Source organism: Cavia porcellus, unplaced genomic scaffold (assembly GCF_034190915.1).
Source record: "Cavia porcellus strain 051 isolate PalLab524CR breed Dunkin Hartley unplaced genomic scaffold, mCavPor4.1 scaffold_18, whole genome shotgun sequence".
Classification (NCBI taxonomy): Eukaryota; Metazoa; Chordata; class Mammalia; order Rodentia; family Caviidae; genus Cavia; species Cavia porcellus.
In genome coordinates, this window is record NW_026947501.1 from 72,993,237 (window position 1) to 73,009,025 (window position 15,789).

Sequence of the window (15,789 nt, forward strand, 5' to 3'; positions counted from 1 at the left end):
GCCCTGTCCTGGGGGTGGTTGGGGGCGAGGCACAAATGAGCCCGGGTCAGAGGAGGCAGGCGGCTCCCACGGCCAAGCACAACACCTGCACACCCCGGCGATACCGGGCAGGAGGCAGCGAGCTCTTTCTCTAGGTCCCAAAGCCGCAAAAAACGATCTTGCATCCCCTCTATGCGGGACGGGTTGCAGCAGGAAGGTCCCCCTACACCGCGTTTGCACTGGGCGCCTTCTGTGTCACGTCCCAGGTCCCCCAGGCTGAGGAGTGTACGTCATTCAATCCCTCTGGTTCAGACAGCCGGGCTCTTTCCCCAGCAGGGCCATGTGCCAGGGCAGCACTGTCTCCGCGCTCCCGGGCCACTAGGATCGGGTTGGGGGAGCCTCCGGGTGGGGAAGGTGAAAATGCACGTAGCACTCACATTGGTGCTGGAACCCAAATGATACGGTTTCAGCAGTTTTTGTTCACTCGGCAGCAGAGCCTCCTCCCACCTACAACTTCTGGGCATACTGTGGTCGGACACTCGATGCCACAAAACACCTGCTGCCCTTCCAGAGGCGTGACAAAAACAGCAAGAGCGCTGGGGTGGTGCATATCTGCCACTGCAACTACTCGGGAGGCTGAAGCAGCAGGATCACAATTTAGGGAGACCGGTCTCTAAATAAAACTTGGAGGGAGCAAGGGCACGGGATGCAGCTCTATGACACAGCACTTGCCACTATGAGACCCGGTTCCATTCCTACTACCGCAAACAAAACAAAACCAAAACGAAACCAAAAGGCCGAGCGAGAGGAAGACCTCGGAGGAGCAATCGAGGCGGACAGCGGCCGGAGTGGTCCAGGTGACCCGGCGGCGGAGCGCAGGGTCCTCCCTTCAGGCAGCGGGCCCGCGGGAGGGGACACCGAGGGACCCACCATGCCCTTGCGGTAGACCGCGGTCCCTCCCCAAGATGGGGCCCATGGTGTCCTCTGGACAGCGCGGGTCACTCCGCTCCCGCCTCGGCTTCCCCACAGACACCCTCTGAAAAACCCTGCCTTTATGCTCGGACTGGCTGCATCCCTCCCCAAGTCCTGGCTTTCCTGAAGCCGCCCGCGGGGATGGAGTCGTTCCTAGCCCCGCGCGGGACCTCGAGCCACCAAAGGACCCCGCCCTCTGCGAAGCCAGTGCTGCCGCCATCCTGAGCAATAGGTCCCAGAGCTCCGAGCACGGCGTTCACGGGGAGGCTGCACGTGTCACGCTGCGTATTCTGCCCGGTGTCTCTAGTGAAGCGCCCGCGCCCCACTGCCCCTCGCACAGCCTAGCGGCGGTCACTCAGCACGCCGCTTCCTCCAGGCAACTCCTCCAGCCTCAACGCCCTCATTGGTCTAGCGCCCAGACGCTGGCTATTGGTCCACAGGCGCAATTTACATAGAACGCCCTAGCCCAATCTGCGCGCAGCGCCTACTTAACATGCACGGCGGCCGCCAGTCAGCGAACGTGGGGGCCGGGCCACCACGTGCTGTTGCTAAGCTTGGGCTTCTAAATTGTTACTACTGCTGCTGGCCTATCCCAGGCTAGCTTCGCATCTGTCAACATTCTCCGTCCAGCCCAAGGCGGTCGGACCGTCCCCATTGGCCAAGGCTCTGACCAGAGCCCGCCTCTGAGGCCACAGTGCCGGATTCTATTGGCTATACCGGTCGTCACTCTCCCTTATGTGTCAATTTGAGGGCCTGAGGTGGAGGGTGGTGGCAGAGCTTAGAAGTCCGCGAGTCTGGCAAGTGAACTGTGGGGCGCGCGGGGCGGGCAGCAGCGGAGCCTGCCGGAGCGCGCCGGGCACAGCCGCCTCCGTCCCGGGCGCGGGCAGTAGGATGGAGCTGAACTCCCTGCTGCTGTTGCTGGAGGCGGCCGAGTACCTGGAGCGCCGGGACCGAGGTAGCCGGCGCCTCTTTGTGCAGGGGTGGGAGGCGGGCGGCGGGCGGCGGGTGGGTGGGGGCCGCTGACCGCGCCGTCTGTCTGCAGAGGCTGAGCACGGCTACGCCTCGGTGCTGCCCTTCGACGGCGACTTCGCCAGGAAGAAAACAAAGGCGGCCGGCCTGGTGCGCAAGGCCCCGAACAACAGGTACCGCCCCCGAGCCGCTCTGCCACCCGCGGCCCAGCCGTGCCCCCGCGCCCGCGTCCGCGCCGCCCTGCGCCCGGCGGCCGGCCTGGAGGAGGCGCACCGGCCCCGCCCGCCCCGCCCGCGCGTCGCCATCTTCCCGCCGCCGCGCCTCCGCCGCCGTAAACAGTGCCACGCGTACAGCGCCCGTGCCCTCCCGAGGCGCTGCCGACCTCCCCAGCAGTGGGCACGTTTGTCAGCGGCCGCGGTCCAGAGGCCTGGGCCTGGGGACGCGAAAGCCTCGGGTGTCCCCAAGCTGCCTCCTCCATTCTGGGCCCTGCACCTCTGTTCGCACCCCACTCCAGGAACCCAGACAAAGTCCCCTCCCCATGCCCACCGGCCAGCCAGCCCCAGACTGTGGAGCTTCACAAATGCAGGGTCCCCCTGTTTGGGCCTGGGCCTTAGTGGTGTTAGAGGAGCGACAGGCTGTAGGTTCTCTGGGGCCAGCAATCCCCTTGGTGCTGTGGACCTTGTTAGTCTGCAAGTCCTAAGCTTGGGGTGCATGCTCAACCCTGGTGGAGACCTGGCCCTCAGGACTGGGGCATCCAGAGGCTCCACTCTTCCAGCCCACCGCACTGCATGCTGGGCACTGTCTAGGGGCTCACCTTAGTCCAGCCCCTCCCCATGTCCCCCAGGCTGGAGCTGTGCTGGCTGGGGGCTTTGAGGCCCCCTGGCAGAGGGTGTGGCTCATTCCTGTGGCCGCCTGTTCTTGGGAAACAGAGAGGCTGGCACGGGGACCCAACTCTGTGGCGTCCTAAGCCTGGCAAGGAATTGGTTGAGGCTCCAGCTTCCTGAGCCCCAGCCCCTGGTTCCCTGCTGGAGATGTTTGCAGAAGGACAGGAGTGTGTTGGGGCTCCAATGCCTTGGGGCTCCACAGCGAGCTGCCAGGCCCCTGCTTTTCCTGTCCAGTGCTCACAGGGTGTGGAATGCCCACATTGAGTAGCAGTCACAGTGAAGGTTCCCTGGGCGCCGCCTGCACACCCGCCTCCCAGGAGCTAACCTATACACTGGCTCTCCAAGGAAAGGTTGTCTCCATTTTACAACTCAGGAAATTGAGGCCTAGAGAGATCAGGTGACTTGCCTGGGGCCACTCACCTGCCTCTGAGTCCTATTCCCAGGGCAGGGTCCTGGCCTTGCACCTTCTGCTGAAGCAGAGTGAGGGGTGCCGGAGTCTCTCTGGCCAGGGTACACCTCCCCATTACAGCAGGCCCAGCTGCCCTGGCTGTCATCACCCTCCAGGCTATTTCCAGACAAGGGCCTGGGGCCCTTGACATGGCAGGACAGCCCAATACCTATGAGGCTTCTGTGTTCCACCAAGGCCAGGACTAGGAATGGGCACAGTGGGCCTGGGTGCAAGGTGAGTGGGGAGCAGGAGCCATGGGATAGGTCTGAGAAGCCCTGTGGGCAGTGGCTCAGAAGAAGAGGTCAGGTTCTCTGAGGAGAGCAGAGATTTCCTGTCTTTTAGGGCCCACATGGTGCCAGGAAAGCTCTTGGTATAGCTGGCCAGGGCTGGTCCCACCTCTCCCCAGGGACAGGTCCCCTGCAGGGGTCTCTGGACACAAGAGGACCTCTCCCAGCAGGGTGGGGCCAGCCTAGGGGCAAGTGGGCTTCTCTGCTGAAGGGTACCTGCTCGCCCCAGCCTCCTTCATAAGCCCACAGACCCTATGATCCAAGCCAGTTTGTGGCTTTGGCTGACAGACAGTCCCATGAGGCCAGATGCAGCATCAGTGGTATCCCTTTGGCTCTGGCACTCGACCATCAGGGAGACCTAGGAGTCAGGAGGTATGATGGGAAGAGGGTGGTCAGCCAGGTGAGGGAAGGATGAATGGGGCATTGGACAGTGCCTGGAAAATGGGAATCTTGGGTTGCACTGTGGTGGCCTGAGCCCTCTGCTCATGTGTGCAATGGCCTGGGAGGGCTGGGCACCCTAACTGGCTTGTGAAATCCCCTCTGGACTAGGAAGGTGACCTGAAAGTACTAGGGCAAGCTACCTAAGTAGCATTACCTGCGCCTTGGCTCAGCATTCTGCGCCCCTGCCTGAGTGACCAGGTTGGCAGGGAGACTAAGCTTGGGTACCCCATCTACAAGGTGGGCTGCGAGCCACAGTTGTGTGAGCTTGGTGACAAGGCTGTGTGTGGGGGACAAGCATGTCCTCTCTCCTGGAGTCTGGCTCAGAGATGGGCATCTGGGTAATACCCTGCCAGCCAAAGCCCCCCAGGCTCTTGAGGTGGTCTGGGTGCTGCTGGGCCTCCTCCTGGCTCCATCTCAGCTCCCTGTGTGCTCCTCTTCCTCACAACCAGGGTCAGCCAGCCCAGGGCTCCAACCTGTCTGGATGCAGTCTATGACTCCCAGCCCTTGGGCATGCGCCCATCTGTGCTCTGGTGTTGGGCCTCTGAGTGAGCCTTGTTTTTCTGTCTCTCTGAACAGGTCTTCACACAATGAACTAGAAAAGCACAGGTAAGTGACCTCCTATTCCTGTGTAGCCCCATCTGCAGAGGAGAGGATGTGGCCAGCCTGCCCGTCCTGGAAGGGCTACCTGTGCCTTCGGTGTCTCAAAAAAATAAAGGTGCTCTCAGGTGCTCTCAGGCTGGCAGACAAGTTGTGTTCTTGGACCCTCAGCCTGAGCCAGGAAGTTGGAACAGAGCCCATGATGCTGGTGGTAGTCATGGCCAGCTGCCTGAAGGAAATGGTGTGCTTTGGAGTGTCCAAACCCCTCTGGAGCAGGAGGACCCCCAAGCCTCTGCCCACTGTTTTGTGCCTTTCTAGGAGTGTTCTGCCCAGGGCAGAGCAGTGTTGGCCAGGAAGCCCCAGGGGTGGGAACCCCTTCCAGGACACAGAAAAGTCCAGGGGTGCTGGGCAATAGCTGTCTCCTGGCCTCTGCTCCTGCCTGCAGTAGATATGTTCTTTCCTTCACAGTGGGCAGGTCTGCACCTCAGTCTTGCTGGGGCTCAGCCATGTCCCTCCTCCCCTTTCCTCCTGTCTGTGCCCACAGCAGTGCCAACTTTCACTCCCCTGGGATGTGATTTGGGCCTCTGGCTGAGGCAGCGGCTGCAGGGATGGAACACGGTGTTCCCTTAGGGCTTGCACTTCCTGCACTGGTCCCATGTGTTTGGGGGCTTCCTGCAAGGCTGTGTGGCTGGAGATAGGATGCAGGAAAAGCCTGGAGTTGCTTCCAGGCCAGAGGAGACCCGCCTAGCCTTGACTAGGACCCAGGATCTACGTAGGCACAGGGGTACTCTGCCAGAACTTCCTGGGAGTGGAATCTGACAGGTGGGTGGTACCTTTGAGGGAGACCAGGGCATGGTCTCTGATCCAACCAGCTTCCCCTTGATTGCAGCGTGAGTCTCCACCACCTCAGAGAAAAGCTTCCTGGGACACCTTTGAGATAGATGAGGGATAGCTGGGCTACCAGAGGGTCTTCGGGTATCCCCTAGCCCAGTTCGAGGTTCTGTTCATGGTTGGCCGAGGTGCATGTATAGACAGCCTGGAGCTTGGGGCCCTAGCAGAGACAGAGGTTTGTGGGTTTTTTTTGTTTTGTTTTTTGTTTTTTTGGTACCGGGGATCAAACTCATGACCTTGCACTTGCCAGGCAGGCTTTTATGCTGCTGAGCTAAATCCCCAGGCCCCCCCGCCCCGCCTTTATTTTTTTGAGACAGAGGTCTTGGCTGGGTTTGCTGCTGCTGCTCCTGGCTGGCAGCTAGCTGCAGGGCTGGCTGGGAGCTCCCTGAGGAAGGAAGGAAGTGCCCAGCTGGACCTAGATGCTGCCTTCCCTGGATGTGCACCTTCATGGGCCTAGCTTAGGCCCTGGGGCTTCCTCTTGTGGTACTGTGAGCCACTGGTCCAGTTTCTCCTCCCCGAGCACCCATGTGGACGCAAAACTGTGGCAGGGCTGCTATGGTCTGTGCTTGGTTGCTGTTTCTTCTGTGCCGGACTCTGGCTCTGCCCTTAGGATACTGGAGAGGGAGTCCTGGCTGCCTTTCTGGCTCTCAGTGTACGCTAGAGGGCCAGTACACGTCCCCGAAGCCAGGCCCATATCCTCAGTTGGGCTTCTGCCTCCTTCCGAGCATCGAGCCAGTTGCCCCAAGTTGTGACCTTCCTGCCCTGCAGCCCCATAGAACCACACAGGGTATGTAAGTTAGCAGCAGCTTGAAGATGCAGGTGAACACACAGAAAGGTGGTGTATTTGCCAACCTGTACATTTCCTCATTGCCTCTCCTCCAGGAGCCTGGATTCTGCCCTCCCTTGGGTGCTGGGATATCTGGCCTGGAACTCTGGGCCTCCTGAGGAGCTGGCTTTGCAGCAGTAAGCCAATCAGACCCTGTACAGGACAATCAGGCTGAGGAATGCAGGGATCCCACAGCTTGTCCCCACCCCCAGCCTTGCAGGGCTCCTTCTGGAGCTCAGGAGCTCCTTGGATAGGTAGGGATAGCTGGGGGATGATGGTGGGGCCTGGGGTGCTGCAGCTGCTGTAGGGAGGAGGGTTTGGTGACAGCCCAGTGCTGCCTGGGCTGAGATGGGTGCCCCCACTCCCACCCCACATCCCTCAAGCAGCCATTGGCAGAGCCAGTTCCAGGCCTTTGCCCCAGGTGGCCTGTCACACCCACTACCCAGGGTAGGGTGCCAGGATGACCTGTGCAGCCTGCAGCCCCGGCCATGTGCTCTCCCAGGGTTGGGCCAACATGTTGAGCTTCAGATACCGCACAAGCTTGGTCAAGTGGCCTTCTCTATCTGTTGAGAAATGACTTTTTTCAAATCTCATGCACACTGCCCCAGAAATGGTACCTCTGGGACGAGAAGGGGGCTTTGTTACCCACTGCCCTGTACCTTGGCCTTGCAGCTAGCTCCTCATAAATGTCCCCTACCCATGTCCATGGCTCCTCCCTGGGCTCCCCATCCTGGAGCCTGTTCTGAGGTTCTGGAGATGGCCATCTGCAGGAAACCTTGCTGAGTGTGGTCTTCACACCCCTGGGGTGTGGTTTTGTAGGACCTGAACCCCAGAAGTAGAAACCCTGGCTGACAGTCTGAGCTGATGTGACTTTCACAACTGCGCCAACGGCTCCTCTGCCATGGCCTCTGATGTCTGAGTGCTGGTCAAGCAAGTGCCCCAGCCTTCGTTTTTTGGCTCTTACAAAGGGGAAAATGAGTGCTTACTTGGTTAAGTTTTTGTTTTCTTGGTTGTTTTTGAGATGGAATCAGTTTTATGTGAGGCTGCCCTTTGGAAGCTGAAGCTTGCTGGTTTGTGTCCTTTGCCTGGTGTTACATGGAGGTATTGTTTTTCCCTCTTGGTGTATGAGCTCAAGATATCACAGATACCAACTATTGCTCTTTTGCATGTATTGAGAATATTTTTTTGTTACCTGTGTTTTGTTCTTTCTTGTACAGTTGTGTTCTCTGATTGTATTACTAATCTGTGGGTTTGTTAAGCATAGAAAACTAGAAAACACAGAAAAGCATGAAGCTAAGGAAATAAATGCTGCCAGCATAGGTCCCCAAGATGCAGGCTCCCCATGCTTCATAGTATCCCGTGGAGTCTCTTGTGTGTATCCACTATTTTAATTTTTAAACAAGTTTATACCACCTTTACACGTATACTTCTCTGTATTCTGATTGTTTTCACTTAACATTATGATGTGGAAATGTAATACATCAGAATGGCAATGCAGTTGTGCATGTGTGATGGAATACTTTTTTTTGGTTGGTTTTTTTATTTTTGGTACCGGGGATCGAACTCATGACCTCGTGCTTGCCATGATGGAATACTTTTAATTCTTTGTATTTTCTAATATTTTCATAAAAGTTGTGAAATTGCTGTTTGCTATTATGACTGGGCCAGGGGAGGAAGTCACTGGCAACATTCCCATTTGCAAACTTGGTGCTAGTGACTTCAGGACAGTGGGGACCCATCTTGGGGGCCCCTCTCCCTGAGCAGAGAGCTCCGTTCCCCTGCCCAGTTCAGCATCCTGCTCCTTCAGTTCCTAGGGGCAGGGCCTTTTCCCATGGAGAGGATGAGGCCAAGGTTCTAGGCGTTCTGGGTAGTAATGTAGTAGTTGCCTGGGGTCCAGACCCCACCTAGCCAAGTACAGCCTCTGTTCTGTACCCTACAAGTTCTTCCTGAGGTCTTCGAGTTACTTTGAACTTCTGGCTTCCCAGGTGCTATGGGCTAGAACACTGGGCCACAAAGTGCTTGGCCATAGAGGGTGCAGTGTGGATAGGCTCACAAAAAGTGATCCAGAATCACAAGCCCCTCCCCCACCTCTCTCTGCACCCAGCATCTCCTCCTCTGCTGGGCCTTGGGCTTCTTCTCTGTCCAGGAGATGGCCATCCCTGCCCACTGTCTTCCAGGGTCTCCCTAGGACTGAAGGAAGGTTGTGTGTGGGTTTGTAGGAGCTCTGCAGGCAGTGAGCAGATCTGGAAAGGGAAGAGGAGCACATCTGGGTGCTGACTATGGTAGAGATGTTGGGCAATAGATTTTTAAAAGCCTGAAAATGTATTCTTGCCCCCTGCCTGGCAGGCCTGCTCCTAGAAATTCATTCTAAGCAAAGTGTACTGGGTTTGGAAGCAGGTCTGGGGGAGGGGAGAGTCTGTAGTGGGAGTGTCACATATGCCCTGGAAGTGGATACCAGGTGGGTAGATGTGTGTGGACATGGCAGAGGTCCTGGGCCATCGCAGAGCATCAGAGGGAAGTCCAACTGGCTGCCCCTCCTTGGCCAGGGAAAGCAGCGTTTCTCAAGGGATACTGCCTCATGAACTAGCCCCTGAGTAAACAGCTCCAGTTTTGGGGAAAATGAATCCATCCTTCCAGAGATGGGGACAAAATCTGAACTGCAGCAGATTCCAAAGGGACTGGCTGGTCCTTGGCCCTCCCTGCCTCAATAAACTTAGGTTTCTGTGAGAACAGCAGCAACCAAGGGCAGGCTGTATGTGGCGAGGTGGGAGGTGTGGATTGTTGTCCAAGTCTCCAGGTTTCCAAGCCCAGGCTAAGTGTAACTTAACAGTGGGGCCTTGTGGATGCCACATCCAGAAGGCTGTAGGTGCCCTGCTACTCCATTGGCAGGTGCCAGCCAGGCCAGGAGGGAATCCAGTCCCCATGGTGGGGTGGAATTTGTGAGGGCCTGGGTCAGCACTCCTGCTTTCACCCCTGGTTTGCCACCTGGCCTGATGGTTCTGTCTCTGGCTCTTTCAGACGAGCCAAGCTCAGACTCTACTTGGAACAACTGAAGCAGCTGGTGCCTTTGGGCCCAGACAGCACGCGCCACACCACACTGAGCCTCTTAAAGCGTGCTAAGATGCACATCAAGGTGAGCAGGCCTGGCCTGTCCCATCCCGTACCTGTCCTGTGTGCTTGGGAAGCTCTGACCCAAGGCCCTGGAGATGGTAGGGAGCTACCTAGCAGGTGCATGTTGGGGGCTTGAGGTATTTTGAGGAGGCAGCCACAGGATCTGCAAGGGTTGCAAGCCACCTGGCTTGGTGATTGGAGGGAACAGTGTATTGAGTGACTAGGCTCAGGGAGGAGACTTAGAGTACAGGTGACTCTCATGGCCTCGGGCATGGTTGGCAGCAATTGTAAGGTGGGGTGGCCTGAGGGCAGGGGCTTCTTCTGTGTCTTTTGCAGAGAGGTGAGCTGGTCCTAGCACCTGTCAGAGTGAGGAAAGTGGGATTGCTCTGAGGGCTGAGGATACACTCCCTGGGACACCCACTGTGGTCTTTGGAATCTCCTACTGATTTGGGCATCTGGGACATTAGAAGTCAGCCAGGGCAGACTTCTGTTCTTATGGAGGGCCTTCTCTATGTCCCAGGTGTGGGCCCTCAAGCAGGGATGACAGGAAACAGGTAGGGATGGAGGATATGGGAGGGCAGGGTGCCGCAGGTACAGGTGTGGTGAGAACCCAAGGCGCCTTGGAAGGGCGGCCCCTTCCTCAGGATGGTGCTGGCTAAAGGCTGGATGGCCTTGTCCCAGGGTCAGGCCCAGGCACTATCAGCCTGGCCAGGTGGGGAAGGTGCTTTGTAGCCATGCCCTGGCTGGGTCATGTTGAGGTACAGATCTTTCGCTGTCTGGCCTCATGTCCCCACACCTGTCCACTGCTGTGCCATGCTGGAAGCCACCTCCTGACCATGAACTCATCATTGCCCCCTGTTCCATCCCTGTCCCCAGAAACTGGAGGAGCAGGACCGCAGGGCACTGAGCATCAAGGAGCAGCTGCAGCGAGAGCATCACTTCCTGAAGCGGCGCTTGGAGCAGTTGTCAGTGCAGAGCATGGAGCGCGTGCGCACAGACAGCACCGGCTCTGCTGTTTCCACGGATGACTCAGAGCAAGGTAGGGCAACTCGTGGAAGAGGAAGTGCCTGGGGTGGCTTTGACTTCAGGTGGTGCTGCCCACTAAGACCAGCTTTGTCCTTCAGTGTGGCATGAAGGGAGGAGTGCCAAGGGCAGTGACCAGGCTGTGTCAGCACCAAAGGCCACTGGGCCCCGGGCAGGCTGCTGGTTCTAATTGAGTGCTGTCCCAGCCTCTGTCACTTTGGGGCTGGGCTAGACCCCCTTTGTTCTCCTCTGAACCCAGAATACTGAGAAAGGTCCTGATGTGGAGGGCATCCCACTGTGCTGTGCAGTGCCTAACCCTCTCCTCTCTTTCCACAGAGGTGGACATAGAGGGCATGGAGTTTGGCCAGGGTGAGCTGGACAGTGTTGGCAGCAGCAGTGACGCCGATGACCACTACAGCCTGCAGAGCGGTGGCTGCAGCAATGGGGGCTTTGGGCGCCCTTGCAGGCGGCCTGGCCGCCCCAGCCTCTTGTAGGTCCCACTCCCTGTGTTCCCTGGCCTGCCTGTTCGGCCAGCTGTGGCAGCCCTGGGTCCTTCCTCAGCTGACACCAGCTTCTTCGCAGGCCCACTGCTGTGCCATGCTGGAAGCTCCAGCTGCTGCCTGCCCAGGCTGCCAGCCTCTGCCCTCCTTGCCCATGGGCAGGGCCCCCTGCAGGGAGGCGGGGCCTGGCACCCACCACCTGGAGCCCAGCGTAGCTGCCCACGTCTATCCTCCAGTTCTCAATCATTCCAGAAGTATTAAATGTCATTGCTGCAAACCTCGGTGGGTGCCGGGTAAGGGGTCTCGTGACCACCTTGGGGAGCCCAGCCCCTGTATCGGATTCCAGGAGGAAGCAGTGGATGGAGGAAGGAAGGAAGGTGCACTTGGCAGTCGTCCTCACAGCTCCTGAGGCGTGGACGGAGCGGAAGGCTCTGAACCGGGCTGGACTTGGGTGAGCACGCTGAGGCATGTGGGCAGAGAGGCTGGGCCGCCCGTGCCAAGCTGGCAGCTTCCACTCTGTTAGGATTGGCAAACAGACATATGCACCCAGGCTTGCACCAACACACATGCTTGCATGCACAGACACGTGGGGCCCTCAGAGGGCAGATGTCCTGAGAGGCTGGCCTTTGAGGGTCACTGAGGTGGCCAGTGCTGGTCCAGCCCACCTACACTGGCCCAGGTGGCTCTGTGAGATCTGCACAGGAATTGGGCTTCTCTTCCCTGCAAGGCCTGGGAGGGGATGGGCTGGCAGCTGAACCACTGGGCCCTCCACTTTCTCATCTCCCTTTATTTTTCTTCCGTTTCTTGTTTAACTTTTTGAAGTACTGGGGATTGAACCAGGACCTTCACACTGAGCTATGTCCCCAGCCCTTTTTTTAACTTCTTATTTTGAGACAGGGACTCACTAAGTCACTAAGTTTCTCAGGCTGGTCTTGAACTTGGTAATCCTCCTGCCTCAGCCTCCCAGAGTGCTGATATCACAGGTGTGTGCCATCATGCCCAGCTTCACTTTCTTAAAAAAAGAAGAAAAATAAAAGCCACACTGCCCAGCAAGGGCAGCTCCCTTTGAGGGACCTGACCAGTTCTGCCTGTGGCAGAGGCTTTTCCCAAAAAAACAGAACAGATTTTTTAAAAAGAGAAAAAAGCTCTAAAGACTCGCCAAGAGACGCGAGTGTATGCGCCTCTATTTCCTGTATGAGACTTTTGTACTCTATTTTCCTAGCTGTCATGTGTCCTTATTTGCTGAGGGGTGGGAGTGACCCAGTGTCTCAGGGACCTGTCCTCTGTCACGTTGTCATAGTGTGCCTTGTGTTCCCTGTCTCCCCTTGCCCACTGCCATCAGCATGCCCCTCGAGGCTCACAGGATGTCCAGGCCTGTGAGCCTAGCAGGTGCCCTCTGTGCCCTCCCCCCAGGCGGTCGTCCCAGCAGCAATGGTTTCCTGTGTGTGGGGCTGCTACCCAGCTCCCAGTGAGACCTCCCTGCAGCAGGTGGGCACAGCCTGTGCAGCTGGGGACAGCAGGCCTGATTGCCAATCCGTAACCTGATTCAAACCCTGCGAGCCAATGCAAGGGCTCCAGGAGTCTGACTTTGGCAGCTGATGAGCACAGCGTTCTCTCTGGTCGTGGGGCCTTCCAGTTCTGAAGTCCTTGTCCCCATGAACAGGGACCACACAGCAATACTTGGGTGGTGGCCCTAGGGCTGGTGCACAGCAGTGCCTGCCACCCCTATGGTGCATTTGTAACCAATTTCCAAGTGGCAGGGAAACTTATGTTTATCTCTAATCATGTCTGTGGCCCCTCAGGGCCGTGGCCTGTGGAAGCAAGAAGGGGTCCGTGGAAGTAGCTCTGGCATGGAACCTGCCTGACAGGGCAGGAGCTGGGGACAGCAGGAGAACAGGCATGTGGTGAGGGTCCCTTTTGCATCTTGGCCCTGCTGGGGATCAGCACCTAGGAAGGGGTCTGTCTGCCATGTGCCAGGAACCCATGTTGAAGGGCCTGGAACTCCAGAGCCAGAGATGCCAGAGTCCCCAAACCCTCAGCTCCCTGCTCTGTCCCACCTCAGCTCTGCCCCGCAGACTCCAGCCCCGTGCAGGGCACCAGAGTAGCCCCTTGGCCACCCTTCTGGCAGCTCCACCTGTGCCTGCTCAGGCCATGGCTCCCATGTGGACTGGGGAGTTGGAGTTGGCCTCTTCAGTCACGCAGGGGTGCTCTCCACCTCCCCAACCTGCAGCAGTGGAAGAGTGGTTCAGGTGTGGCTGGTGCTAAGCTCCACACCCACACCTCCCTCCCCTGCTCTGTTTTCTGCACAAGGAGGCCATTGCTAGTGGATGTCATGGGGACAGTAGAAAGAATTAGGACAGGGAAGCCACGGCCTACTTCCTCCATCTGTCTCAGGGCTCGGGCTGGGGTGCTCACCTTATGGGGGACAGCTCCTTGGTAACAGGCCTCACTACCCAGTTGGCTAGGAGATGGTGAGGTTCTGTGGCCACATTCCTGGACAGAGGGAGCCCCATGCCAAACTGCAGCCCGAGGGCCCCTGCTCTTGTCTACCCCCACCATCCCGGCCTCACTAGGGGTCAGCTGACTGGACCCCTGCTGCCTGCACACAGGTCCTTACCAGGCCAGCAGGCTGCATGGTTCTCCGTTCAGGGCACCAGGACAGGTTCCATGCCAGTCATGTGCACAGGGAGCCTGGTGCTGGGTGGTAGGTGCATGAAGACCTGAGTTGAGAGAGAACAGCCCTACCACTGCCTCTGGGTGGGGCTGTGGCATGTCATTCTGTCATTGTAATATAAATACAGATTTTTATACCTCACCCTCTGGCTTCCAGTTCTTTTCATTATCTGCTTTGCTCCCTTTCCCTTGACCTTGGTTGCTGGCTGTCACTGCCTTGGGAGCCCTGTCCTCTGGGGCTGGCGGGGAGCATGGGGACCCTGGCTCCTGTCAAGCCCTCCTGGGGGTGTCTGTGAGGTTGTGAGACCACATGTAGGGGGAGGACAGGCCTGAGTGACCTTGACTGCCTGCTACCCTCCTGGGAGACTCCAGCCCATCCTTCCCTGGGGGCAGACAGCCCTGACTCTGAGGGCCCAGGCACTGAGGGGGAGCCCCTAGGTCCCCACCCTACAGAGACAACAGGAAGCACATACACCTTTGCAGGCTGCAGAGCTATGGAACTGGTTGGCCAGTTGAGCACTTGCTGAGCATGGGGTCATCACCCTGGGACATGGAGAGCCCACTGCAGATGGTCCCAGGGGTCCCATTTGCAGCTTTAGGGATGGGCATGGGAGAGAAACTATAGGAGCCCTGCCCTCGCAGGCAGCAGTGACTCTTGCTTATTGAACCATGTGAGCCCCCTCCACTTCCAGGTAGTTAGTAGGACCACTTCTAGCAAAGAAAGGGACCTCTGCCAGGAGACAGCAGGACCTCAGAACTGGGGATCTGCTGTTGATGCATGAACATTTGAATTTCCAAATATGTATTAGAATCTTCACCACCACTTCCCATTGGATTTCTCCTATATGGAACCCCTGCCTGCACCCCAACCTTAGCCACTACCTTCTTGGCAGCCAGTATAACCCAAGCCAGTGTTGTTGCTGTCTTCCCTACAGCACTCTGGGTCCCTATCAATCCCAGGATTGGACCCAGGTGCCTGTATTCTTGCCCACTCAGCCCAGCCTACTGTGCCCACTGCTTGGCCCTGCTGTGGGGAGTGGGCCCTGAGTCCTCTGTGTGCCTTCTCATATCGTGGCTGGGATTCCAGCCACTCAAATCAGGAGCTGGTCTAATCCGGACTTCATTGGCAGGGCCTTCCTGCACACAGCTCCTTCCTTATTTCTAGTTCCTAGCTGGGCAGAAGGCACATGCCAAGCTGGGTGTGCACCTAGGCCCACAAGGACACAAGAGTGTACAGGAGGGTTGTGTTCCTCACCCCTCACTCCTCTTCCCACTGCCTTCCCCACTCAGGCGCTTTATAATAGCCCCATCCCAAGCTCTGGCCCCTTTTTCTTCAGACCTTGCTCCTCCCAGCTCCAACAGCCACCACCACCTGCTACATGGTGACCTCCTTCCCAAACTTCCTCCTGAGTTTGAGGACTGAGATTGCACCTTTGTCACACGAACATCAAAACAGACCCAGACTTCCCCCATCCTCCAAGCCAGTGGTCTAGGCAAGTCTGGTTCCTGAGGAGACAGAGAAAGAACTCAACTTTGTCACATTTCCCAGATCAAGGCCCCGGAGTTCTACTGGCCCATGCAGCTCCCCCTGCCATTCCACATCCTATATTTCCTGGTGCCAGCTGTCTCTTCCACTTTTGTCAGTTTTGTTATTGCAGAGTCAAGCTTCTGCCACAGGTCTAAGAAGGTCACTTTCCTGCTTCAAAACACCCCTCCTCCCTGACTTGGAGAATACAGTTCCATCACCAGTGTTCACTGAAAACTGCATCTGAAAACAATCCTTAACATCACACCATTACTTGCAAAGTTTAAAAATAGTCTGAAAAGACACTGTTCAAAACCTCAGATACTATTTAACATTGATAGGGGAAAAGGTTTCCAATGGGCAGATAGTAAAACATGCATCTTCACAGCCCTGTCAGTGGAGTCCATTATATACCATTCTGTGGGGTTTCTCAGCAAGAATAAACCCCTGGACTCCCTTTATCTGTGACACTAGCAAAACCCCAACTGATGTTGACTGGAAAAAAGAAAGCTTATCTTGGAAAGAAGTGTAACATGTTTGCCCTCTTAATTCCAAATACAACCTCAAGAACACTTTTCAAGTATGTAGAGTAGACCCTATTATGTTATTTATACTGGGAGAGCAGATACTGTTGTAATTTTTTTTGCTACCGGGAATCGAACT

The 15,789-nt window shown here is 57.1% G+C and overlaps 1 protein-coding gene across 1 annotated transcript; it reads left to right on the plus strand.

The window, feature by feature from the left end:
- Positions 1-1,708: 1,708 nt before the first annotated feature.
- On the plus strand, positions 1,709-13,743 carry Mxd4 (MAX dimerization protein 4). Its single transcript, XM_013154468.3, has 7 exons — positions 1,709-1,906; positions 1,994-2,093; positions 4,557-4,586; positions 9,313-9,427; positions 10,282-10,444; positions 10,765-10,918; positions 11,011-13,743. The coding sequence occupies exons 1-7, from the start codon at positions 1,843-1,845 to the stop codon at positions 11,141-11,143; spliced, it is 759 nt and encodes a 252-aa protein (XP_013009922.1). The 5' UTR covers positions 1,709-1,842; the 3' UTR covers positions 11,144-13,743.
- Positions 13,744-15,789: the final 2,046 nt, after the last annotated feature.